This window comes from Pleuronectes platessa, chromosome 20 (genome assembly GCF_947347685.1).
Source record: "Pleuronectes platessa chromosome 20, fPlePla1.1, whole genome shotgun sequence".
Classification (NCBI taxonomy): Eukaryota; Metazoa; Chordata; class Actinopteri; order Pleuronectiformes; family Pleuronectidae; genus Pleuronectes; species Pleuronectes platessa.
The window spans coordinates 15,352,506-15,377,363 of record NC_070645.1 but is presented as its reverse complement, the minus strand read 5'-3'; the positions used below and the strand labels follow the sequence as shown (position 1 = coordinate 15,377,363).

Below are 24,858 nucleotides of genomic sequence, written 5' to 3'. Positions count from 1 at the left end.
ATTGTACACTAGTATATAGGTAGGTATGTACAAAAAGAACGAGAATAACATATATAAATGTATATAAATAAATTCAGCCGTTTAAATGCAAATGGGTATAAATTCACAATAGTCTACAATTTGATAAGAATATAAAACTTAAAAGTTTAAGTTATAAAACTTTTCTCCTTTCATTAATCCCTTCTTCTCCACATGTGGTGGTTTCATTTCTAAACAGTGAGAGGAGGCGGAGACATGTCGTCTGTGGGCTGTAACTCACACAGGCAGCAGGTCACGAGGATCAGATGTACATAGTGCGCTTAGGTCTTTTTATGGCACTTCCATCTTCCACCGGGTCTGGAACAAACGAACTTCTATCAAACCCTTTAGTCCAAACCAAGCACGCGTGCATATGGGGGGTCCCCAGCTGATGTGGCAGTTCTCCGGCGTCCTACAGTCCCTGAAGGCGGCAGCAGCAGCAGCAGTACCCGCAGATCACGCTCAGTTTCCGCACTGAGACCTAGAGGACAGAGACCAGAGGACCCAGGAGACAGAAGGGACAGGACAGGAGGGACAGGACAGACAGGAGCCAGAGGATAGACGCCCGGAGCGGACACCCCCCCCCCCACACACAGGTGAGCCGAGACGAGCCGAGCCACCGTCTGAAGCTGCCTTTAATCTGATCGCTTGTCTCAATTTAGCTCGACTCGCTTCCCCCGGTCGCATCGCCTTCCTCCGGCACATGTGTGGATGCTGTGGTGTCGTTGTCTCTCCTCCGCTCGCTGCCGGGTCGTAAACGAACCAGAAACAAATCATCGTCGTTACCTTTTCAACGGCGACGCGCGTGTCAGCTGAGTTGGCGTGAATTAGCCGGGAGCGTTAAGCTAGCTTAAAAACGCTATAAACAGCGAGCGGAGCTTTTCATTGTGGCTCCAGCAGCTACAGCTAGCATACGTGCTAGCTTAAAATACTCCAAGGAGAGAAAAGGAATATTAACCGAGCCTCTGGTGGCTAAAAATGAATAGCGAGGGAAAATGTAGTTATTCTATTTGTATTAACATCTTCGTAATGTGTCGTTGGTGAATCACTTGAATGTTTCTGGAAGTTTCCTGAAGTTAAAGCTGAACGTTCTGTTGTTAAAGAGGAAGCTATCGTCTCCTCGCGCCGTTGCCATTGGATACAGATGACCGGAAGTTCAGCACACCACGAAATTCAATATTTACCGGTGTCATCGTTATACTGGCGGCAGAGTAGCAACTAATAAAAGCGACATTTTAACGTTATGATCATAGGTTGTATATAAAGGTGGACGGCGTGCCTCCACTTCCTGTTGATACCCAAAATATCCCAGGTATGAATGCTGCCTGGAGCTAGTTTGCGCATCTGCGATTTTGGGATGAAGTGATAATATCGAGGGTCCCACCGATATTTGAGCTCGACCAATCACGAGTCTGTCTCAGCTAGGGCTGTCCGACAAATCGATAGACGAGAATAGATAATATATTATCGCGATTTAACTTTTCCGATTTAACATGAACACATGTGATAGGATCTACCTCAAATGACATAAAAAAACATCTTTTAGCAAGCTTTCTATTACTTTTTAGTTTGGTTTATGTCCCATCCGCTAACATGGAGGATGCAGAGTTTGTGACCCCCCCCAGGGAGCGGTGGAGATGCTTTGGCTGTACTTTTGGGGAGCTGTCACATCGTCCATCTTTATATACAGTCTATGGTTATGATGTGAACTTTGGAAAGAGAAAAGTAAATGTTACTTATGTGAGGCCATAGTCGATCCTTTTAAAAGCTGATCATTATTCTCTTCAATCAAGTAATTTATCTAAACTGTATTTACTGCAGGAAATACCAACAGGTCAGCATTTCCTGTCCAACCAGTGTTGTGTATCATACAAGAGTAAGAAAGTACAAACACATATTCATTTTCTCTCTTATCTTTTGCGAGTAACTGGTTTGGCAACTTTTATAAATAAATTATTCAGACTTTACTTGCGGTAACCCGCCAGGCTTATAAAGTGAGTGTAATGAGACCAGCACTTATATTGTTATTGGAAGTGTTATTTTCTGAGGTAGTAGTTTGTTGAAAAACTATTGTAGATTCAACATTATAAACTATACATTTACAGCTTGATAGCCTTTGTAATAAGGAAAGTAAAAGCTTCCTAGTTTATTTGAGCTTATCTGAGCAATGACAGAAGCGACTTTGGTTTCATGTTTTATTATTGAGATTGGGCCAGTAAAAAACCCTCCTTCACATATACATCTTTAGTTTCTATTTGTTTCTGATGAATTCTGTGCTTTTTAAACTCTTGTATGCTGTCATTATAGACATGATTGTTTCTTTGCTATAATCTGCTCTATAAATTCTGTTCCTGTAAGTCAACACATCTCTTTATTTTGGCCGGATCTTGTGCAGACTTCTGAAAGAGTTCATTTGCATGTACAATACCATAGTTTAAACATGTTATTCTTCCTGGATTATATCTCACACACTTTTATTTGTGAATGGTTTCCTTGTCCAAGTAGAAAAAGCTTACTTCTGTTTACAGTAAATGGGATCTTCTTTAGTAGAAAGAGGATGAGCTGCCTCACATGTTCACACTCCGCTGTGTTTAAAGAACAAACACTTGTTGCTATGAAATCTTTGACTTAAGGTGCTGTCTTATTATTGTGTTGTGTGTAGCTGTCATCGGTGTCTATGCTCTGTCAGCTGTGATTTGTGTTAGCCGTTGGTTTCTTGCTGCTCTAGCTGTTTTGCCCGGTGCTCTTGTCTTGTCAGTGTCAGAATTGTGGTGGTGTTTCCATGTCCTTTGACATTGACACACAACTGTGCACTCAGTTTTCAGTTTGTAACCAGACAAGGGTCTAAAACAAAGCTAATTTGTAATCTTGGACAGTTGCACGTTGGTTTTTGCAGGAGTGCTTTGATGTCAAAAAGAGAAATACTGAAGTCTAATCAGAGATTTAAATCAACAGATAAACGGAGAGCTGCTCCCCAGGTAATTAACTTGGGAGTTGTGTGCAGATGGAAATTGTTACAGCTTTTACATGGCAGATGCATGTATATGTGCCAATGAAATGAACTTGATATTGTGCACAGTAAGTGTGTCATTTCAATATCATTGTTAGGAAAATTCCAGTCACATTCTGGCCTCTGGTCCGGATCTGTGTCCTATTACAATGAGCTCCTCCTGAAACTGAGTCTTATCTGACATCCAGGTTTATTAGGGCCGGAGTACCAGTATCTATCAGCCATAAAATACTCACCTAGCACTTTCTAAATAAGGACAGAGTTCATGTTTGTCTGACTGATTTTATTAATTGATGAAAAAGCAGCCCTGTGCAGTAATACAGAAAATTGTGGATGTGATACATGGAGATTCATCGTTGTGAATCAAATCGCTGACTGCTGAATCATAATCGAATCGAGATGCTAGTGAAGTTTCACACCTCTAGCGTAAAATTGCCAAATGGACCCTAAATCCAAAATGGCCGACTTTCTTCCCGTCGGGTCTTGATACATGTGTGAACCGAGTTTCATGAAATTCTGTTACACCAGACAGAATTGTTGCGTTTTTAGGGGGCGCTGTTGAACTATTTTGTATTTGTTTACTATTTACCTCCACCGAGGCTTTATATAAAGTCAGTGTCAGTGATGTGACTATTTCAAAGGTGAAGGCTTTCTGTGATCTGAAGAGAAGCAAGAGTGTTTTTGACCTGAACAGATGTATAAGGCTGTATGTAAAGATAGTGATAGCGCCAACTAACGTCAAAATGAGGTAACCTTTCTTTTATAACTTTAATTCAATTTACATAACATTTTCACCGTGTGGTCTACACTTGATGGTTACGACTGTAATGCGTGATAAGTGGGTGTGGTCCTGCGCCGTGTGACGGAAGCAGCTTTAAAAGGCATCTGCATTACGATCAAATATTTTCTTTAATGAGATAATACTAATTATTATAATTTATATAGTATTGTGTGTAATATATGTGGTGTCGGTAAAGACATTTTTTCTTTTCTTGAGTGTGAACTAAATTCTCAACTTCAACTAAAGGCAAATAATTCAACAGGCTGATGTTGTTTAGCCAATATCAACTTTTCATAAATATATCACTGTGTATATATGTGTGTATATGTATATCGTTTATGTTTATATTTATTTATTTTCTGACCTTATTTTTCTTTTGTCCTTTTCATTTTATGACAAATCTTTTTGTCTAATGTGTTTTCAAAACTTGTTCTAACCTGTTCACAAAGCTTTGACTCTACTGATGCATTGTAATGGAATTCAACTGAATTATTATTAATTATTTCATATATTATGACAAAAATTTAACAAATACATAACTGTTCCACCAAAAACCTTAAAAATGTTAGTCCATATAAATATAGCTACAGTAGTTACTACATGGAAATAACTAAGCATCTTTCACTTTTTATCTCTTTATTCACTGTTAAACAATATTACAACTTCAAGGGAAATCTCATTTGTCACATCATTACAGCACAGCCAAAGACCAGATGTTGTTGTAATCTCCTACTGCTCAATTTGTCTGGAAGTTTTTTCTCTAAAATCCTTTGTAGATTTAACTCTTGAAAAAAATCCTGAGCTCCGGGTATTACCTTTACTGTTTGTTGACTTCTGTTTACAAGCCATGTGTAGACCCTCTGAACTCACTATCTTTCCAATCACTCATAATCTTTCCCCTCGGCAAACTCCTTTTGAAATCTTTGAATGATCCCTGATTTATCTATCCATTGATTTTTGAATGGTCATATCGGGTTCCTGGGACTCATTTGTTCCAAAGCCAGCTGGAAGATGTTTCCTCTCCTAAAAACGCCCTGAGGTATCAACACAGAGATTCATGCTCAGTTCACTTGTCACCAGGGTGAGGTGCTTGGGTCTGATCCTTTACTTAAAATCCATGGCCCCTCAGCTGACTCCTGTGAAACACTGGAGCAGGAGCTCATCAGTGAGGACTTCACCTCATCACTGACCGGAGAATAAAACCATGTGATCCGAAGAGAGGTTTCATCTTGGCTGCTCATACAGTACACGCGGTCGAGATTCATTAGTTGAGAGCTTGTGTCTTACGCCAGGGTCAGAGTAAAGGTCGACTAGTACATTCAGAGAATTGCTCTGTGAATCAGCTGTTGCCTCAACACCACCGCTCGACACACTGCTCACATACTGCTCCTAACTGGTGCTCAGTTTCAAGCCAAAAAAAAAAACTTTACTCATGAGAAAGCCTAAATATTCTACTTCTGTGAGTAATGGTTTAAAATTATCTGATTATTTCTCAATTAATCAATAAATTTTTTGATAGTAGTGAAGATGTAGATGGTCGACATGTTAATTTCTTCCAGTTGTAGAAAAATAACACTAAAATAACCCAGATACATGAAGGAGATGGAGTTAATTACCTATCCTACAGCCAGCCAACAGGGGATTTGGCTTCACTTTTGAGGAGCTGTCATGTCATCCATCTTTATGTACAGTCAATGAAGGTAAAACAGTGAAATAGCTTAATTTGTCCAACAATTTTGATTTCCATCATATGGGACTAAAACCCCCCAGAAGATTCTAACCAGATAGCTCATTAATAACAACAAACCATGACAGTAAAAAATGAGTAATTACTGTAACTTCCTCTTAAAAATAGATCTGGGAAAACCACTAAATGTACTGAAGCTTGTGGGAACAGATGTTCCCATCGTCAATTTGCTTAAAAAATGAATGAAGTAATTTAGCTAAAGACTGGTCAGGGATTGCTGCAAAGCAAAAATCAATTGATCAAAATAATGATAAAAACCGTTTCTCTCTGGCTGTGCTCTAATTAGCTTTGTCTTTCAATTGACTTTTAACCGTGCTAATTTTAGGGAAATAGAAACAATCACAATTGCTTAGTTTTGTGAGCTGACAACAACTATAGCCGTCACCTCTGGTTCAGCGAGGCATCATGGGATTGACTGACCCACATCTGCTTCTCACTCTGTGGACTGGTTCACGCAGAGCGGAACAGAAATACATCAGATCGGGGGTTAGCTGTGAAACGCTGCCACAAGGCATAAATCTGTACAGTACATGCATGGATACATATACACACACTGCACAGAACCAGGAGTCACCACATCTCCAGCAGGCTCAGGTGTCTGTCTAATCCCGACTGCTGCGGTTAATAAAGGCTGATATGAGGGGGATAAAAGAAGGTATATTTAATATGATGAGTCAAGATATTGGACTTGGTTTTCAGAAAGTCCCAGAGGACAATGATAACTTTGTGGGTAACATCTCTCTATATTTAGGTTGTGGTTTATAAGAGGAACAACTGCACATAAAGAGAGAGAGAAAGAGAGAGACTCTAGTCACTAGTTTTTAGAATCAGCGAAATTGAACACAAAATGAGGGCGTGGTGGACCATGAAGTGTTGAAGGGGAAGACTGTCACGAGGTCACTGCCCGGTCCCAACCAGGAGTCTCTTGCAACACCCCCAGCCCCCCACATGCTCACAACACAAACACAATCTAACTGAAAAGGCCACAGGTTAAAAATAGCAAACAAACAGGACACAGTGGACTCCCAGTGTAAGTAGTCTTCACTGGTTTGTTTATCAATTTTGTGTAATAGCTCAGGTCCCTCTTAACCCTCGCCTCTAGGTTTGCTTGACATTTCGTCATTGTTTTACGCGGCCAGTTGCAGTCTTATGTATTATTTTGACTGTCAACGATAGAAAAATATGTGTTGAGTTGTACAAACAAACTGTCAGGACCTGGTGAAATAAGTTAAAACACACTTGGTTAAACTGTAAAATCAGTTATTAAATGAAAGCTGAGATCGATTATGTCTTGTATATTATTGGCTTTTATTTTTTTGTACAGGAGATCCAATTTAGCTTCTTATTGACCATGATCTGCCACAGATGTATAAGTGTATGTTGATGTAGTAATGTAAAACGGGTTAAATTTTGTTTTAACATTAAAGTAGGTTCGATTAATGGTTTCTGTTGATTGTTCTCTAAGCCCCAAACCTCCTCAGTTACCGTTGTTACTGCTTGTCCAGTTTTCCTTTCTCACACACCTGAATATGCTATTTACAATTAAAACACAGGCAGATTTAGTTATAAAAGTCTTTTGTAATTTATCAAACAGATCCACAAAAACGTCAAATTTCTTAAACATAAAATAGTTGGCTATAAAAACTGGGATCTGTTTCTGTGTTGATCAGGTTTGATTAGGTTTATGAGAAAGACACGCGGGCTACAAAGAAGATATTTTGGGGTTTAAAACTCGTCCAAATCCAACAACGCTTTTATTTGTAGGATATTTATATGTACCTGTCACTAGATCTAGATTCAATATGTTGGCAGCTGTTTTTACTATAAATCAAGTCGGCTAGGAGCAGTGTTCGGGAGATATTTTAACCTTAACTGGTTCGAAAGCTCGACATCTTGAATAACTTCTGATATTTCCATTTCATAAGACTTGTTCTGTCTTGTTTTCAAGAGTCTGGGCTTCATAACTTGAGCATTGCATCATCAAAAAAAAATACTTTGTGATCTTTTATAGTGATATCTGGAATTGAAAAGAGAAACAGGATTCACATTTTCTCTCATTCAGCTTTAGGCTAAGGGATGATCACCTACTTATTATGTAATTTTACTGGGCTTGTATTAGCTTAGCTATCCTCCCCCCTGCATCTATCTCTATTTCAGTGCAGTTGATTACATTGTTGAGTATTGCCACCCTGTTTAATGCCACGGCCCCCTCCCTCCCCTTAACAAATTTAGCCCTCTGCTGTGGAGAGAAGATATCGTGCCCGTCACACATGGCTACGCTCAGTGGAAGTTTGTTGGGCGTTATCTCCTCAGGCTAACATGTCTTAACAGAACTCAACTTTCTCTCCACAGAGGCGACTTTGTGAATCTTCACACGAGAGAGCAGTCACAAACGCACAAAGACAGAGCCATGGCGGAATACTACGACATGTTAGGAGTCCAGAGAAATGCAACGCAAGACGAAATCAAAAAAGCGTAAGTGCCCCTGAGTGTTTTCTGCCCCAATTTCCCCCCCCCGGTGTTGTTGAACATGCCCACTCAGAGTGGTGTAATAGGTTAATTATAACCACCTCCGGCTGTATAAACTGACACACAGGGTGAGAGAGAGAGCGAGAGCAAGAGCAGAGAGAGCAATGAAGAAAGTTTCCACTCTTGTTCCTGTAACCTTGATGCTGTCAAATACCTTCCCTCTACGCTCACCCGCCACTCACAGTCAAACCACGAAACAGGCCAGTTCCAGTTAATTCCATTTCCTCACAGATTTCCCTCTGACACCTTTTGCTTTGACAAATAAATGAAGGTGTCTATTTAAATATAAATATTTAGGCAATATTTTTATTTTCAACTCTCAAATATCATTATCGCTATTTGCCTCAATCATCTTGAATCATTTATGGCCACGTTCGCATCCCAATGTTAGCATTTAGCTCTAGGCACCATTGCTCCTAAGCACAGGCTCACAGTGCTGCTAGCATGGCTGTTAACTCTTTCTTTTGTTTATTGATTTAATAAAAGCTATAGGTTGTAGGTTACAGTCAGGTGAGCAAGTTTTAATACTGAGATCAGTGATGATTATTCAGATTACAGGCAAATATAGAGTGTGCTGTTGCTCTTACTTTGGAATACAGGCTATAAAGACCACATAAACTTAAATGTTATACAATGCAGCATTGTTCAGCTCAGTCTGTCAGGTTGACCAGTGACCAGGATTTGGATACAGTCACAGATTACAACACAGACATGGACTACAAAGGCTATTCACCGTAGATCCATAACCCTCAATCTCTGGATTGTGAAGCCTTTTTTTCGCTGGCACTTTGACTTTCAGTCGTGGGTCGCGTCCACAGCATCTGTGTTTCTGCTGCTGGGGCTGCTGCTGGGCTCAGAAACAGCTGATGCAGCGTAAGCTGCTGAGCAAGGCCCACATTGTACGTCAATAGAGTTCAGACTGTCTTTGTTATTTCAGCTTGGGTGGGAAGAAAGAACACTGTGTCTGTGTCTTTGCATCTATCTATCATTTGAACTAAGACTTGTTTGTCATTGCTATATCTGTATAGGATACACAATTAATTTGGCTGTATGTTTTATATCCGCTTGTACTTATGCAGTACTGTATTTCTGCTCCAGTTACAGAAAATTGGCATTGAAGTGGCATCCAGACAAGAACCCAGACTACAAGGAGGAAGCAGAGAGAAAATTCAAAGAGCTGTCAGAGGCGTATGAAGTGCTCTCAGATGGTAAGATCTTCTTTTTTTTACTGCTTGTACTGAAGTGACAGTTCGAGCTCTATTTGAACTAATCTTTTTCAAAAAGACACATATTGTGTTTGACACCTCAGATATGGAAGTTGATCCTAGAACAGTTTGTTATACTTGTTCAAGACTTACTGTTCATAGTAAGCCCTTCTTTTAGCACAAAGCGTTTGCATAGAATTTATGTATATTTAACTTTTTATTGCTATTATTATTATTATGTTTTAATATATTGCCCAGCACTAGTATTTTATATGAAGAACAATTTTTGATTGGTAACAAAACAATATTTAAGGTTCAGTAACTCAGTCCTGCTGATAAGTTGTAAATTGATATTGAATTAGATTAATAAACAAACAGGTACATTTCTGTATCTGGAGGGGATGAGCATAATGTCTGGTTTTTAAATGTAGGTTTGAAAAAGAAGCATGTAACATTTTACTGATCTCTGTTAAGTACCACACAGCCTGTCTCAAACTGCAGGTACTGTGTGTATTTAGACTGCTCAGTGTCAGGAATGTTTATGATGGAATGTGAACCTCTCCTTCTTTTTATACATCTGGTAAGGTGAGTTTAGTTTTACTTTCTGTTTGTGATATTGTAGTTCAGTCTGTGATTGGTCAGGTGCTGATGGTTGTGTCTTTTTGTGGCTGAACAGCAGCATTGTGTGGTTTGAAAAGCTCACAGAATAAAGGCAAGCTGCTGAATAAGAAAGAAGATGTATTTGATGGATGTAATGTGGAAAATTTTAACACAGTTTTGACATGGCAAATTAAGTCTTGGCCTGCAGTCAACAGTAACTCTCCAAACATTGTATGTATGTTTGTACGTGTCTTCTGAAAACCTGATTGGTCCTTCATGTTTCGGTTCCTTTTTTAAAACTCATTAAATTAACCACTAGGCTAGACTTCATGGAACAAACTGGCCTTCGTCCAATAGTTAAGCTATGGGTTTTAGGTTACAGCCGGGTTAGCAACGATCTTTTACTGAGTCACCTTCAGGACTCATCCCTCAGGCATTTAAAGCCATTTACCAGAGCAGGCCAGGTTTCAGTATTCAGTGGAAAAAGACACATTTATGTTGGTACTAAACCATCTTGTAAAAAATGAAAACAAGAAAAACGATTATTTGTATCTTGAGTGGGTGATAATAACCGTGTAAATATAGTCGTAAATGTTTGAGAACAGAGCAGAAGCTTGTCACATTTTGTCCGTCGTCGCTAAGCACCGCACACTCGGTCACAAGATGCAGGCAGTTTCAGCTTTTAAACTACTCAATGTCACCCTCTGTTTGTCACCTGATGCCTGAGACGATTATCAGTTTAGTGTGTAGATGTGTCTTTAGTTGCTGCTGATAGTTTACTGCTCAACAGCAGCTTTGGCCAATTTGAAATGGTCACGGCACCGAGCTGAGCTGGTAAATTAAATGAACTATATTAAGATGCCTCTTTTGAATGAAATGTAGAAATGCTGATGTGTTGAAATGAGTCTGAGGGAAATGGAAATGTTGCGTGACACTTTATTGGCTGGGTGAAGACAAATAAATAAGGTAGATGAGACAACAGAAGAGGAATTTTATTGTGTGTATTTGTGTCTTTCAATCGCATCAGTCCTTCTCTTCCCTCCACAGAAAGTAAGAGGAGTATTTATGACAGATACGGCAAAGACGGCCTTTCAGCAGGAGGAGGAGGAGGAGGAGGAGGAGGTAAGGAGATGACTTTTAAAGTAAATTATAAATATTTATGTTGGTGGCACATGTTTGATTTCAGTTGGTAATTCTAATAAGGACCACATGGCCACATATGATCATTAATTCATTAATATGTGGCACCGCCTGGTTTTGTATTGATATTTTAATAACCTATAATGATAGCAGTGTGTGTAATCCTGCCTTTTAATCCCTTGTTCATGAGCTCTGTTGTTGTTTTTTGTTTTCCGAAGGCCATTACAATCACTATGACGGTGGCAGCTTCACATTCCGTAATCCTGAGGACGTTTTCAGGGAATTCTTTGGTGGCAGAGATCCTTTTGCAGATTTGTTTGGTAAGTCCGTCTCATTTCTGCTGAGGCACTGGTGAGATTTCTTGTTTTTCACAGAGCAGGAGGAGCGAGGGACTAAATAGTGTCCTAAGAGTGTGGAGTATGCAATGGCTATTATTAACTTGATCATTTTATCTGGTCAAAGATATACATGGATGGCCTGGGAAGGCTCAAGAGAGACAAAGAGAGTAGTACATCCTGTTCACCTCAGTTTTATGTATGTATATACTCTGGTATAGTTATTTTGACTTCTAACACGAAGCTAGCAGCTCCTGCTCTGTGGAAATTTGAAAGATGGAGCATCGGTACCTAGAAAACCTTCTGTAAATCCTGGTGCTAATCTCTCACAGTGCTGCAAAGTGCATGTCCAAATCCAATACACTAAGTACTGCTCCCCGCAGGGGGTTATCTGCCATTAAATGTCACACGCTGAAGTATCTCTGCTGGATGTCAACTAATGTCAACTTCATTATGTATCATCATCTCATTACCAGGATTTAAACTCTTAATTTACTCCTGCTTTTTAAAAAGGCTCTTATTTGACATCTCCCTTACAATCAGTTCAAAAGCAGCAGCATGAATACAGAATGTTTTTTCAGTCGTTGAAAGGTGCCATCTGGTTACAATAGATAAATGACAAGTCGAAGATTAAATACATGTCTAGACTGACGCTCAGTAGAGCTCAACAGGTCCTGTTATTTCAGTTAAGCTGCACCAAATTACACATGCATAGATTTCCGACCCTTAACAAGCCTGATTTTCCTCCAAAGTGTAATAAAAATCTCACAACGTTAAAGAAAGTGATAAAGAAAAAGTCCTGCAGCTGCAACTTTGTTTGGATGAGAGCCAAAACTTATTGTTTTTTTTCGTTTAACAATGTTCTCCAGATTTTGCGTAATCTTGTGTAAAATCAAACAAACAAATGCACAAAGGGCGAAATCGTAAAGAGAAACGTTGGTTCTGCTCTTGACCAGTGGCGTCTCATTAGTTGTAATGTCATCGTCTTGTCATGCAACAGCTGATTGTGTCAGAAATGTGGATCGTTGAATTAAGGATTCAAGAGCAACAGGAGTTTTAGTGCCTGCCGTTGGTTGTCTGGGTTCAACAGGGGGCTGATTGGAAGGCCTGTGTATTTCACCCCGCGTAGCTCTAAATATGGAGCTCAGACACAGCCAGTGGATGGATATGAACGTCTACATCACTCAACTGGAATGCTTTCAAAAATAGCTTCCGTATTAAAACAAAAGCAGATGTAATAATGCCAAGTGTGTGTGCCGTGTGCTCTGTGTGCCTAAAACATGATATGATTTTAGCTCCCAAACAATATCCATGCAAAACAAATCCTGGAAAAACTAATATTATGAATTATTAGAGCTGCTTACAAATAAGAACTTGTAAAGAACACAGTCGTCCTCATCCCAGCCGTTCTAAGTTTTTATAAAGTGTAGATAACGACATGCACTACTGTTCTTATTTCCATGGATAAGATAAAGTGAAAGTGGCAGCTGTTGCTGTTTACTCATCTCGGTAAACAGAGACTGTTTATAAAAAGCCAAACCATAAAGCTGTCTGCGCTGTCGCACAGGAGAGTAAAGTTCAAGATCTATTTTGACTGAGCGAAAACCTTGATTATGTTCACTTATGACTCTGGCAGAACATCCATCTTCAACAAGTTTATCTCAAGTGTATGTTTAAGTATTTTTTTTCCCCTTAAAGAACCATATTGTTTTTTGGGGACGTTCGTTGAAATGGCAGGATTCAGCTGTGTCCAGTTTCCAGTCCCGCGTGTCCTGCAGCTCGTCACAGCGAGTAGCAGCTGGTCTTGTGGATCTGTCACTCAGCCACCGAGCGCATCCAGCAGACTGGGGGTGGGGGGGGTAGGGGTTGAGACAAATACAGATTCACACGATGAGGAGCACCCAGCCGTCTGCCAAGTACAGCCCACACTATCTCAAATGAACTTTTGAAGAAGTACATATCAGCAGATCAACTTTTATACATTTGAAGGCACTGTTTTGTCTTTGTGCCTTTTCACAAGATAGTGAAGAAGAGAGATAGGAAATGTGTTTGTGTGTGGGGGGGGGGGGGCTTATCTGACCAGCTTGGAGTCCTATTGCTTGGGGCATGAATAACCATTTGGTAAACGCCCAGACCATTCAGCTATCGGGTCGCACACGTACTGTGAAAATTGACTAAATATTTCCACCATGTCTCTCTGGGCAGCTTCTCTATTAACCTGTTGTTTGGTTTGTTTGTCAACAGGATGATACAAAAACATTTGACAACGATGGGACACGAGGCGAGAAAGAGCCTATTCAATTTAGTTGTAGTTATGAAGTCATTAATGTTTCCCTCATCTTTCGAAAACATCCTGAAAAGCTACTGTCATTTTAATTTGCCCTGAGCCGATACACACTCTGCGGTGCTGTGCAGGCGTGGCACATTCTTCTCTGAATTAATCTCAATCTTTATGCTTGACAGGTCTTTAAAAGTTATGTCAGAGTACACAAGCCATAGAGGGCTGTGCTCTCCCACTGAGAACAGCTCAGCTCATCTTCTAAACCACCTCTTACTGAACAGAGATGGAATGGAAGCAAAATTTAGAATTTTCAGTGCTTTCAATCCTCTTCCTTACTCCGATGTCTGCCGTCTCACACAGGCAGCTTCTTAAGAGCTCCACTGGCTTGTCTAACGTCTTCTAGGTAAATGGACAGTAATGCAGTTAAAGCAGTGGTCAGGGGATACTTTTATTTTAAGCTTTCTGTCTGAGAAAGCTCTGTACGTTCAAGGTTGAGGGGAGAGTCTTCTTTCAGCGAATGGTGCCAGTGATCCAGTCGTAGCCTGCTGGGCTGACCCAGATTGGCAGCACGCAATTAGTAGCATGTCTTTAGGCTTTAGGAGGAGAATTAGTGATGGGCACTTAGACAGTTTAAAGTTACGATTGTTGAAGAAATTACAAACCAGTGCCTTGATGTCCATTACAGGGGTTTTGTTTCAGGTACTGGAACTCGATGCAATGACTTCTACCTTAAAGTATCAGCTTTGAGTGACTGTTCTTGCTTTAGATCATTTAAAAAGACTAAGAAGTTTATTCAAAAGCTCAATTTATCTCCAATATTCAGTGAGGACACTTTTAGAATATGAATAATTCTAAACAGATTTCGGTGGATTTGTTACAACAGGTCTTGTGGTTAAAAAAAGCCAGGAATTATGGGTAATATCCAGCCTTTAGTTGTGTTTCAGTTCAGTGAGTGGGTCCACACAGTCTTCACATTGATGGGCTTTGTTTTTTCTCTACATGAATACCCATTAATCGTTTGGACACGGAGCCCAACAGAATCAATCACCACGTGTGGCTGCAGGGGGCGCTGTTGCTCAGTAAAAGACAAAGTATTGCTTTAAATCTTTTGGAAACTAGAATCAGCCTTAAAGCTGCTATAATCCATATTATTTCAACAGTGGATTAAAAAACTGTTAAATGAGAAAGTGGTCACATGTTGAGAGTTACTCTTCCCCCAAACTCTTCTCAGGTCTTGAAGTGTTTAAGTGTCAGTCAGCTCATTGTTTAGGTTTCCTGTGCTGCCTCTTCACTACATCTGTTCACTCTCACAGGCCTTGCTTTGGTCGCAGCAGCTATTTCCAGCAAAAAGCTTTAAAACCTACACATGGTTCACTGCCTGCTCGGCACCCCACAGCCGACGGATGGACTTAGCGACTTGCTGGTAAACAGAGAGGAACATTCAGCAGCTAAAAGAGACCGATGTTTCCCTGAGGAGCCGGGGGGAGACTAAAAATAGACAAATAGAAGCTACAGAGAGATAATATTGGACTTAAACTCATCAAACAGTCCAAATGAAGAACATAAATAGGTTGCTCTGCCTCTGCTCTCTGTGTTAACACGCAATTTACACACAGAGCTAATAAGTTCACCATACGTTACATCTTTAAAGTGATAATACATCAATGCTGTGTTCGAGGTATTAAAATGTTTCTCACGCACAAATCACCAACTCATAATCTACCATTGTGTTTTACAGCCGAAGACCCTTTTGATTTCTACAGAGGAAATTGCGGTCGCCAGGGAGGCGCAAGTCACAACAGGATGGGCGGCCCGATCTTTGCTTTTGGAGGCTTCCCAGCTTTCGGGCACGGCTTCCCAGCGTTTGATCAAGGTGAGTCCATCCCGACAAATATCTCTGACCTTTAGTAAGATGCCTGTGTCATTCATATACGATGCTTTCATATTTTAATACTGTTTTTTTTGCTCTTACACAGGATTTAGCTCGTTTGGAGGAATGGGTGGAGGAGGCGTCACCTCTTTCTCTTCTTCGTCCTTTGGTGGCGGCGGAGGAGGAGGAGGAGGGATGGGTAATTTCAAATCAGTGTCGACCTCCACAAAGTTCATCAACGGCAGAAGAATTACAACAAAACGGTAAAGTACATTTCTGACTCGGCAGCATCTGCATCAGCCTGAATCTCTGCTCTCTAAATGTTTTTTTTTGTTATTGTTTTGACACAGGATTGTGGAGAACGGCCAAGAGCGAGTGGAGGTGGAGGAAGATGGCCAGTTAAAATCACTTACAGTTAATGGTAAGGAGCAGGTCCTAAGACTGGATAACCGTTAAATATCGCGCCACCAGATTTGATCAACACTCTGTTTTCACACCTGGAAAAAAACAAAACTGGCCGAGTGACGATGTTTGCTACCGATGGGTCGGTCTCTCCTCGCTCTCGCTTCCTGCGTCTCATTCCTGCAAGAACAGTTTTCTCATTCCGGCTTTAGCTGCAGGCGGAGGCACGAGACATGTTCAGTGTTTGTATTTGTTCCATCATCACGGGGGGGGGGACCATCTTTACTGCGATTTTGTGTTTTTTGTTTCCTACAATAATTGAATTGTACTTTTACCTCCGCCACATGCACAAAGCTGTGTATGTGCTCGATATAGATATAATATTTTTTTGCCCCTGTTGAGGTGGATATTACTTTTGGTATCAGGAGACGTACACATGGACTCCCACATCATTCCTGCTCTTCTCACTTGACCAGTTTCACAAGTCAACGATAAAAGCTTTACCCCTCGGCCCCAAATTATCTTTAACTTGAACCTCACCTTGCTAACCTGTTCACTTTTTACCATGACCATGTGTGTGTAACATGAATGACACATTATTAATAAATTAATCTGTTTGCATATGAGAGTTTTTTTTTTTGCATGATTGCTGATTCCAGGAGGCTGCTGCGTAGTTTCACTGTAACTCTGTCAGCAGAACGTGCACTTTCACTTTAATACTGTCACCGGAGACACAGGGAACAACTTTTTGCCCTTTGTTGAAAGAAAACAGGAAAAAATAAATAAAGATTTATTCCGATTTTCGTCAATAAAGTTGAGTGTGATGTTGTGAAAATGCTTCTGCAGTCACCTGGTGTCTGTGTGGTGTTTTCCTTCTGCCTGAGTGACTTTGCATCGTCTCATTCTAACTGGAAATATGAGGTTTTTGTGTGTGTGTGTGTTTGTGTGTGTGTGTGTGTGTGTGTGCACATGTGCCTGATCACACTTTCAACCTGCTTCACTCAATAAAGGAAACCACAGTGGCTGCTTGTTGTGTACACTCACCCGTCATACAACTCACCGTGTGCATCATTTTTAACCTACTAATGTCACTGATAACACAGCACAGTGGTAAAGTGCTGGGGAAAAAAATGACGGAAAAGATATGAAGAAATCTTTTTTCCACCGCAAACCCCAAGGTGTGTTTTATTTCTCCTCCGTGTGGTAGGTATGCTTTACCTCTACAGATCAGGTGAGCGTGGAGCAACACCCTCCTCCATGATTCATCCACCCTTCCTTCTCTTTCTTCATTTTATCTCTCTGCCCCTCCCGTAGGCACATGTTCATGGTTTTTTATAAATACTGATAATGCAACTCTTACATGTGCCCAACAGAACCTGAGCTCTGCAGAGACACCGAGGCAAACCGGTGACTCTAAATTATCTTTCATATTTGCTGGGAAAATCGAAAATTACGCAAAAATTGTTCTCGCTTGGGGCTTTAAATGACTCAGAGTGGGTTTGTCAGCACTCGAACGGAAGACAATCCTCTCTCACTCAAACCTCGACTGTTGTAGTGCGAATAATTGCAGTTGGCTCAGAGGTCACTGTGCACTGACAGAAGAGGAGTGTGTGTGTCTGTGTGTGTGTGTCTTTGTGGAGGAATGTGCTCGGGGCTGGTTTATTTACACAAGACCCAGTGCATATCTTTTGTGAGACAGGAGAGGGAGGAACTGGGGAGGAGGAGAGAGAGCAGCCTGAAGCAGCCTGTGGACTCTGGGCTGAAGTGTGACATCTGTGTAAAATACCAGAAATATGAACATGTTGATTGGCTCCAGCAGTAGTGGAAGCCAAGTATGTTTGTTTCGTCCTTTCGAGTTCTTTTCACCAGCTCTGGTTTGAGCGGTGGTTCTAGGTGACAACGCAGCTTTGCGCCAGGCACTATTTAGATTTACGCATCCTGTGTTCGAGCGTAAGAAGCGCACAGCGGATTAGGGATAGATGTAGATATGGATTATTACAGAAAACATTCATATATAGTGATAAAATCTATATATAAAGTCCATGTGTTTATTTATATTTAACTTCCTGGTAGTTGTAAACAATCATGAGTCAATCTTCAACATTAGACAATGATGGAAAACAAGCAGCTGAACGAGAGACGGGGTTTATATTTATGGTGCATGGCGCCCTCTGCAGGACCAACATATGTATCTGTCCCAGAACAGGGTTTCTGGATCTGTGACTTCATATTTAAGTAAACTGGCTCCAAACCAGTTTGCAGCTCCGTATAACAATGTGTCCATGTGTCTACAGACTAATGTCATTGAATCACTTGGTTCTTTTGGTCTTTTTTCCTCGTCATAGCCGTTTCTGGCTCTGTGACCTTTATATTTTAACAAACTTGAACCGCCGATCTAGCTATTTGCAGTTTCTGTTAATAATGTGTCAGTAGATGTGCAGGTTAATATCACTGCATCACTTTGATACTGAAGAAAACGTAAAAACCAGAGAAATCTCAGGTGAGTTCAGGAGCGTCTTTTTTCCTCTACTTTAAAAATAATAATAATAATAATAAATTGTATTTGTAAGGCACTCTTCATCCGAGAATCTCTTTAGTCTGTAATCGGTATTTCGCTGTTTATCCGTGATTTACATCAGACAAAAGATTCATTCAAATTATACCTTTCTATTTTAAGAAATATATATATATATATATATATATATATATATATATATATATAGAATAGCATTTTGTTAAAGAGAAGCAAAAAAAAGTCATAATTGAGATTTTTAATAAACCCTGTAGGGAACAACTTCTTCAAAAAACCACAAAGTTTAAGAAATTAGGTAAAATAAGAAGTTCAAGAAAAATACAACAATCGGATAAAACATCATTTTCAGATAAAACATTTTTTTTTGTCAGAAATTTTAGATTTGATGTTGTACCCTCGTGTGGCCACTAGATGACACTGTTCGTATACAAAACACCTTGTTCCCCAGGAATCGAAAAAACGGCAGCTGAAGAATCAATGAAGCAACATGTGAGAATTGCGTCAATGTTTATATGTCAGCACACTTTTTGTTATTTACAATTTGATAAGACCGGCTCCTTGTTTCCACGCAGGAGTTTCCTCTCAACAAAAACAGCATCCATCAACTCCAACATGACACATAATACTGTGATTTCCTGTCCCAGAGCCTCCCCCCCCACGTTGTGGAATATGACTTCCTGTCTGCAGGGAGCGACATCCGGTCTCATCCACTGCTCCATCCCTCCTCCACCTCGTCGTGAAGCCTCAGCTCGGCCTCTCACTTTATGAACGATGGCAGAGATAAGCCGCCGGGTTTCTCCTCGGCTGAGAGGGTATCTCTCTGTGCTCGGCTTTAAAGTCACATCAGCACGACGACAGGCGACTCGAGGTTTACTGCAGAAAGTAATCTGATCGATGGTTTTCACGAAGCCTCGTCCTGAACACTGATTCATTTGAAACGTCCACTGGGAGCCCGTCCTGCCGAGGCCGACTCCGTCCGTCACACGTGTTCTGCCTGTGTGTGTTCACAGGGTCAACCCGTGTGTTTGTGTCTGTGCACACGCTCTAGTGTTGCAGTCTAGACAGTGGGGAGCAAACAGCCTGCACAGACGCACGCAGCATTGTTTAGCCCGGAGACGAGTGACAGGCACTCTGGAGACAATAGCTGCAAATGAAAGCGTCCAGGAGCTCGACAGTGTTCACTCTGCTTTTTCAAATTAAGTCCTTGATCCAGAAAATAAAAGGGCCGCTGCTGCAGTGATGAGCAGAAGAAGATCTCAATATCATCGCTGCTCTTTGATATTGTTTTTGTCGGAATTAATTAACTGATGATGGATTATTGCAACTTCATGGGATTCTTATCACCCAGGTAATATACGCAACGGATTGGTCATCTGGAGTCAAATGAAACAAAGTGTGCAACCTTGAAGTCGCCTTTTTGGCTCAATCCAGCCGGTCTGACTTCACCTGAGATCACCAGACACATGCAGGAGCAGCTGCAGCCACGAGAGCAAAAGCACCAATTGTCCTGTTTCTGCTGATCCACTGGGAGTCCGCCTCTCTCTCTCGCTCTCTCTCTCTCTCTCTCTCTCTCTCTCTCTCTCTGCAGGGTCACCTCTGTGTCTTTAAAGCGGCGTTCGATTTAAAAAGGTAATTTGAAATGTACGAAATCCAAGTCTGGGCCCTAAAATACACACAAATCACATTTAAATTGAGTGTTTTCAGCGAGAAAAACTCGGGACCATTTTGACCTTAAGAGACTCCAGAGACAAAGAAATTGGACTCAGGTCAAAATGGACGACCTACAGTAATAAGATGCCCGTTCAGAGAGAATTGGAATCCGGGGACGTCTTTGTCTTTCCTCGAAAACCCCTAAGCTCGTCCCGACTGAATCGAAAGAGGAGCGTGAGCTGTGGAGTGTCAGTTTTACGTCAGTGATTAAAGCGATTGTGTGTTTGTGTTTCGATGGCACACGCAGCCACAGGTACACGTCACACTAAGCTGCCGCGGCCCTAATGCCCCCCCCCGATGCATCTGAGGCCATCACGCTCCGTTCCCGGGGATTTTGAAAAAAAACCCGCTGCTGCAGACCCTCCTCTAAATGGGACCGGGTTCGGCACAGTGAGCATCTGGCCTCTTTTCTTCTCCTCCTCTCTGCCTTAATTACACAACACAATGGCCATGAGATCTGCCTGTAATCTCGCAGCATAATAAGCCCCCCCAACCACCCTCCCCCCACCACCACCCTCTACGCCCCTGCCTGCCGCTAATTCAATATAAATGTAAATTACCCAGAGAAAAGAATAACCAAATCTCATTTTATTTACATGACTAATCACAATAAAGTCGGGCGGATGAAATATGAATGAAATAAATGTCTGGCGTTAGGAGAGGAAGGGAAGGTTTCTGCCGCGGCGCCTCGGGGACTCTATGAACTTCTTGCTTTTATATCATCTTTGTTGTTTCCTGTTGGTCACATCAATATACCTTTTTACACTTGTGCTCAACTTGATGCACCAGATGTGTGTATCTGCTTCCCCCCCCCCTCATGTCTGATTGTGTTCACACTGCCAAGGGCACCGAGAGGTAATATGTTTTCCTTTCAGCTCTTTCCCTGCGCCGCACATCTCACGTCAGAGGGCTGGAATTCATAGGAGCTGCATGGGGGAGGATAAAAAAAACTGAAAATAAGGTTTAATGTTGGTTTGAACACCTCAGGCGACGCATCCAGACAGCAAGAGAACAGGGTTTAGCAGTGATTCATTCCCGCTCTGCTCTGCTGTGCTCACACCCACAGACATGGCAGCCGAAGAGGAGGAAGAGGGTCCTCGCCGCAGACAGAACGCACTTCCTGGCCTCGGCCTGCACCCGCGCTACCTGAGGAACTCCACCCAAACCCCCGCAGAGGAAGAGGAGGACCACGGCCTGCAGTGCCTAACGAGAGGTCCGCCCACTGTCCCACCGCGCCCGGCTGATTAATCACCGGCACACTGAGCTCCCCTTTAAAGACCCCGAGTCTTAACAAGCACAGCTAATTGTCTGCTTTTGTGTCTGACGGCCACACAAAGCACGGCGAGGACGAGCGGCGTGCCTGACTGGCAGGTGTAAACACGGAGGACAGAGGTGTTCATTAGGCGCCTCTGTTCTACATCCTCGTAACGACCGGGGGTCAAAGGTCGCCCTCTGTTTTCCCCCTCACAGGGTCAGGAAGTCACGCACAAAAGCCGAGCCATTACATGCAGCACGCAGCCGCTGAACGTTTCATTACAGCAGCTTCTTTCGTTGAGGAGGGAACCTTTAACTTCAGCTCGGCTCCTGCTGCGACGCAAACAAAGGCCCCAACTCTGTTTCTGAGATAATGACACAAACTGAGAGTTGAGAGAGAGAGGGAGAGAGAGAGAGAGAGAGAGAGAGAGAGAGAGAGAGAGAGTTTCCTAACTACAGCTAGAAGCCTTTTAAAAGTGAGAAGAATTAGAACGAGTTCCTCCTGCGACTGTTCTCACAAGCCGTGACTCATACATGCATTAATAGTTAATGAATGATTTGCTTTACAGACAACTGTGTTTATCTGTCGAATGCATTGAGGAGACTCCTCCATTGATCTGCTTGACCTCTGACCCTCTGGCTGCACTCACACCACAGGGTTTTAATGAATTAACTAAATGTTTCATGGGTTTAACTGCGTTCAAGATTTAAGCTAGGTAATATATATAGAGACGAGTATACTCTAAACTATTTTTAAGAGATTAATAGTGATTAAGTGATACTCGTATACCCAGATAAATCTTCAGTTACAGTTTATAAACCCTTGACAAATTCCGACTTGTTACAAAGTGGTGGTAAACGATTGAGATGTTTAATGATGACTCTTTTTTATTTTGTAGGACACATGGACTCCAAGAGGAAGAAACTGTGGCTAAAGGAAGAGTCCAAAAAGAAAAGAGCTCCTCGACTCTTCCCACGATTCGGTGGACTCGGCTCTTTTTTTTAAACGCATACACAGACACGCACACACACACACACACACAGACACACACACACATGGCATTATTTCATCTGCGCTACCTATCCGAGGCCCGACATCCCCACTGTGCCGTCTCTTCTCTTGTCCGTCAGCTGCAGTGCAGATTATAGCTCCTGTACACGTTCATCAGCTGAGCTCCAGCCTGCAGAGACCTCACGTCCATGTTTTGTTTTGTCCAAGGTGCTTTTATTTTTTGTAGTTAAGCTTTTGCATTCTGCTGTATTTATTGTGGGGTGGGGGGGGGGGGGGGGGGGGCTGTGGATGTACAGTGAGCGGTCAGATCCCTAATTAATCTCCTACGTTTGGACTTCTCCACGTTTTGGCAGCGTGTGTTTGTGTCAGAGCGCTTGTTTGCATTTGAACGGGTTCTGGTGGAAGGAGGATCACAGAACTTTACTTGTTTGTGATAAACGTGAGAATCACTGAACTAACACTGTAAAGCAAGTGAGAATAAATGAAGGTCAGTGAATCCTTCCTCCGATAGAGAGAATAGAGAGGGGATAGAACTCAATGAAAGCACTTAAGAGTCAACATTTTTTTTTTTAACAGAAAGAGACGAACATATTCTGCACTCTCCTGCGTCATATATGAAAACTGACCATCAACACTGTAGGCAGTATTATTATCCACAATACACCACGACTCCCACAGGGTGAGAGAAGCAGCTTCTAATTTCCTGGATTCAAGTGTTTGTCAGAAGTTTCCATAGACGAACGCGACAGTTTCCCTCGTCTGACTCGTCCTTGACGGTTTGTTCTCACGACTGGCGAGTGGAAATGTGGAAATGTCAAAGAAATGTTCATTTTTTTATGGACTCTTACAAATAAACGCGTAAAGAAAAAAAATGTGTGTGGTTCCGAGTATCTCATTGTGTCGTGACCTTTTACATCCACCGAACAGAGAAACAGAAAAAGCATCGCAAGTCTCATCGAATGTAGAAACGTTGATTAGAGAAGCTTTTTATCAAACTGCTTCCTAACCTCAACATCAGCAGCATATTTGACATCATTTAAACTCAAGCGAGGCCTTTGAACAAATGCAAAAACAACCCAGCGTCATCGCCAAGTCTTAATCAACCGAATTTCTTCTTTGTGACGTTGCCAAGTCACCTGAGCTGCAGCTACCCCCCCCCCACACACTGTCTGAGCCTCCCGCCAGCTGCTCTCCTGCAGCCGCGGTAATTGAACAGAGGCGGCAACAAAATACCCTGGATTTTCCCCGTCACAAGGTCCGAGCTCTGGAAGGAGCGGTGCTCTTAGATTATTCTGAATCAGCCTGCAGTGTTTTGTATTATTCATGTGGCAGAACGCGTGCACATGACCCAGCAGCTCATTTGGCCCTTGTTCCCATGCAGCCGGTAGTCTCCAAGGGTTTAATTAAACAGTGTCAAGGCAGTGGCCCATCTCCCTCCATTGCCTTCCTTTTTTTTTTGTATGCCTCCTCCTTCCAAAGTCATTACACAACAGTTTCTCACTGGGTTTAAAAAAAAGAAAATGTTGAAATCCTGCGATTGACTTCCACTCCGAGGACGTCTGCCTCCCGAGGAGCCGAGTGCAGAGCGACAGAAGTCAGCCGCCATCTGTCACCTCAAGAAGAAGAAACATCCAGCTCCTCCTGAAGAGTACCCATGATGTTCAGAGTAATTATCTACAAGTGAGAGGAGAGAAACACACAGGGTGGGACAGGTGTGATAGACAGATAGAGAGATAGATAGACAGATAGATAGATAGATAGACAGATAGATAGATAGATAGATAGATAGATAGATAGATAGATAGATAGATGGATAGATAGATAGATAGATAGATAGATAGATAGATAGATAGATAGATAGATAGATAGATAGAGAGGTGGATAGACAGACAGATAGATAGATAGATAGATAGATAGATAGATAGATAGATAGATAGATAGATAGATGGAAGGTAGGCAATTAGATAGATAGATAGATAGATAGATAGATAGATAGATAGATGGATGGATGGATAGATATATAGATGGATAGATAGATAGATAGATAGATAGATAGATAGATAGATAGATAGAGAAGTGGATAGACAGATAGATAGATGGATAGATAGATAGATAGATAGATAGATAGATAGACAGACAGATAGATAGATAGATAGATAGATGTATGAATTATCACTGCAGGTTATGTTACATAAAATGTTGTAATCTGCCTGGTCACAAGTTGCCTGATTTGATAATATCGTTCAGAAAGCATGTAGGTGTGTATCGTTCAGCTGAATCAGCACAGACGCCTTTTTATTGTTGCTATAACAAAAAAATTACAGCAGCCGCTCGTACAGGAGGTCACGAATGTATAATAGTGTTGAAATTAATGAAATTAATAAACGTAATTGCGTTCATAGCAAACCCTGATTGGATTAAATCAACATGA

At 41.5% G+C, this 24,858-nt stretch overlaps 1 protein-coding gene across 2 annotated transcripts; it reads left to right on the top strand.

Annotated features, from left to right (window-relative positions):
- The first annotated feature begins 254 nt into the window (after nucleotides 1-254).
- Nucleotides 255-23,293, top strand: dnajb6b (DnaJ heat shock protein family (Hsp40) member B6b). Of its 2 annotated transcripts, XM_053412242.1 has the most exons (10): nucleotides 255-614; nucleotides 7,909-8,031; nucleotides 9,184-9,293; nucleotides 10,938-11,012; nucleotides 11,249-11,350; nucleotides 15,385-15,519; nucleotides 15,623-15,779; nucleotides 15,867-15,937; nucleotides 21,228-21,374; nucleotides 22,315-23,293. In XM_053412242.1, exons 2-10 carry the CDS (start codon nucleotides 7,967-7,969, stop codon nucleotides 22,419-22,421), a joined length of 969 nt encoding a protein of 322 aa, XP_053268217.1. In that variant the 5' UTR covers nucleotides 255-614; nucleotides 7,909-7,966; the 3' UTR covers nucleotides 22,422-23,293. The 2 variants fall into 2 exon arrangements, with proteins under 2 accessions (XP_053268217.1, XP_053268218.1); XM_053412243.1 differs by lacking the exons at nucleotides 255-614; nucleotides 21,228-21,374 and having other exon boundaries at nucleotides 7,799-8,031; nucleotides 22,315-23,291.
- The last annotated feature ends 1,565 nt before the right edge of the window (nucleotides 23,294-24,858 follow it).

Coding starts and splice junctions, on each gene's coding strand:
- dnajb6b (XM_053412242.1), top strand. CDS start 7,967: ATGGCGGAATACTACGACATGTTAGGAGTCCAGAGAAATGCAACGCAA. Junction 8,032..9,183: donor CAAGACGAAATCAAAAAAGC/GTAAGTGCCCCT, acceptor TTTCTGCTCCAG/TTACAGAAAATTGGCATTGA. Junction 11,013..11,248: donor AGGAGGAGGAGGAGGAGGAG/GTAAGGAGATGA, acceptor TGTTTTCCGAAG/GCCATTACAATCACTATGAC.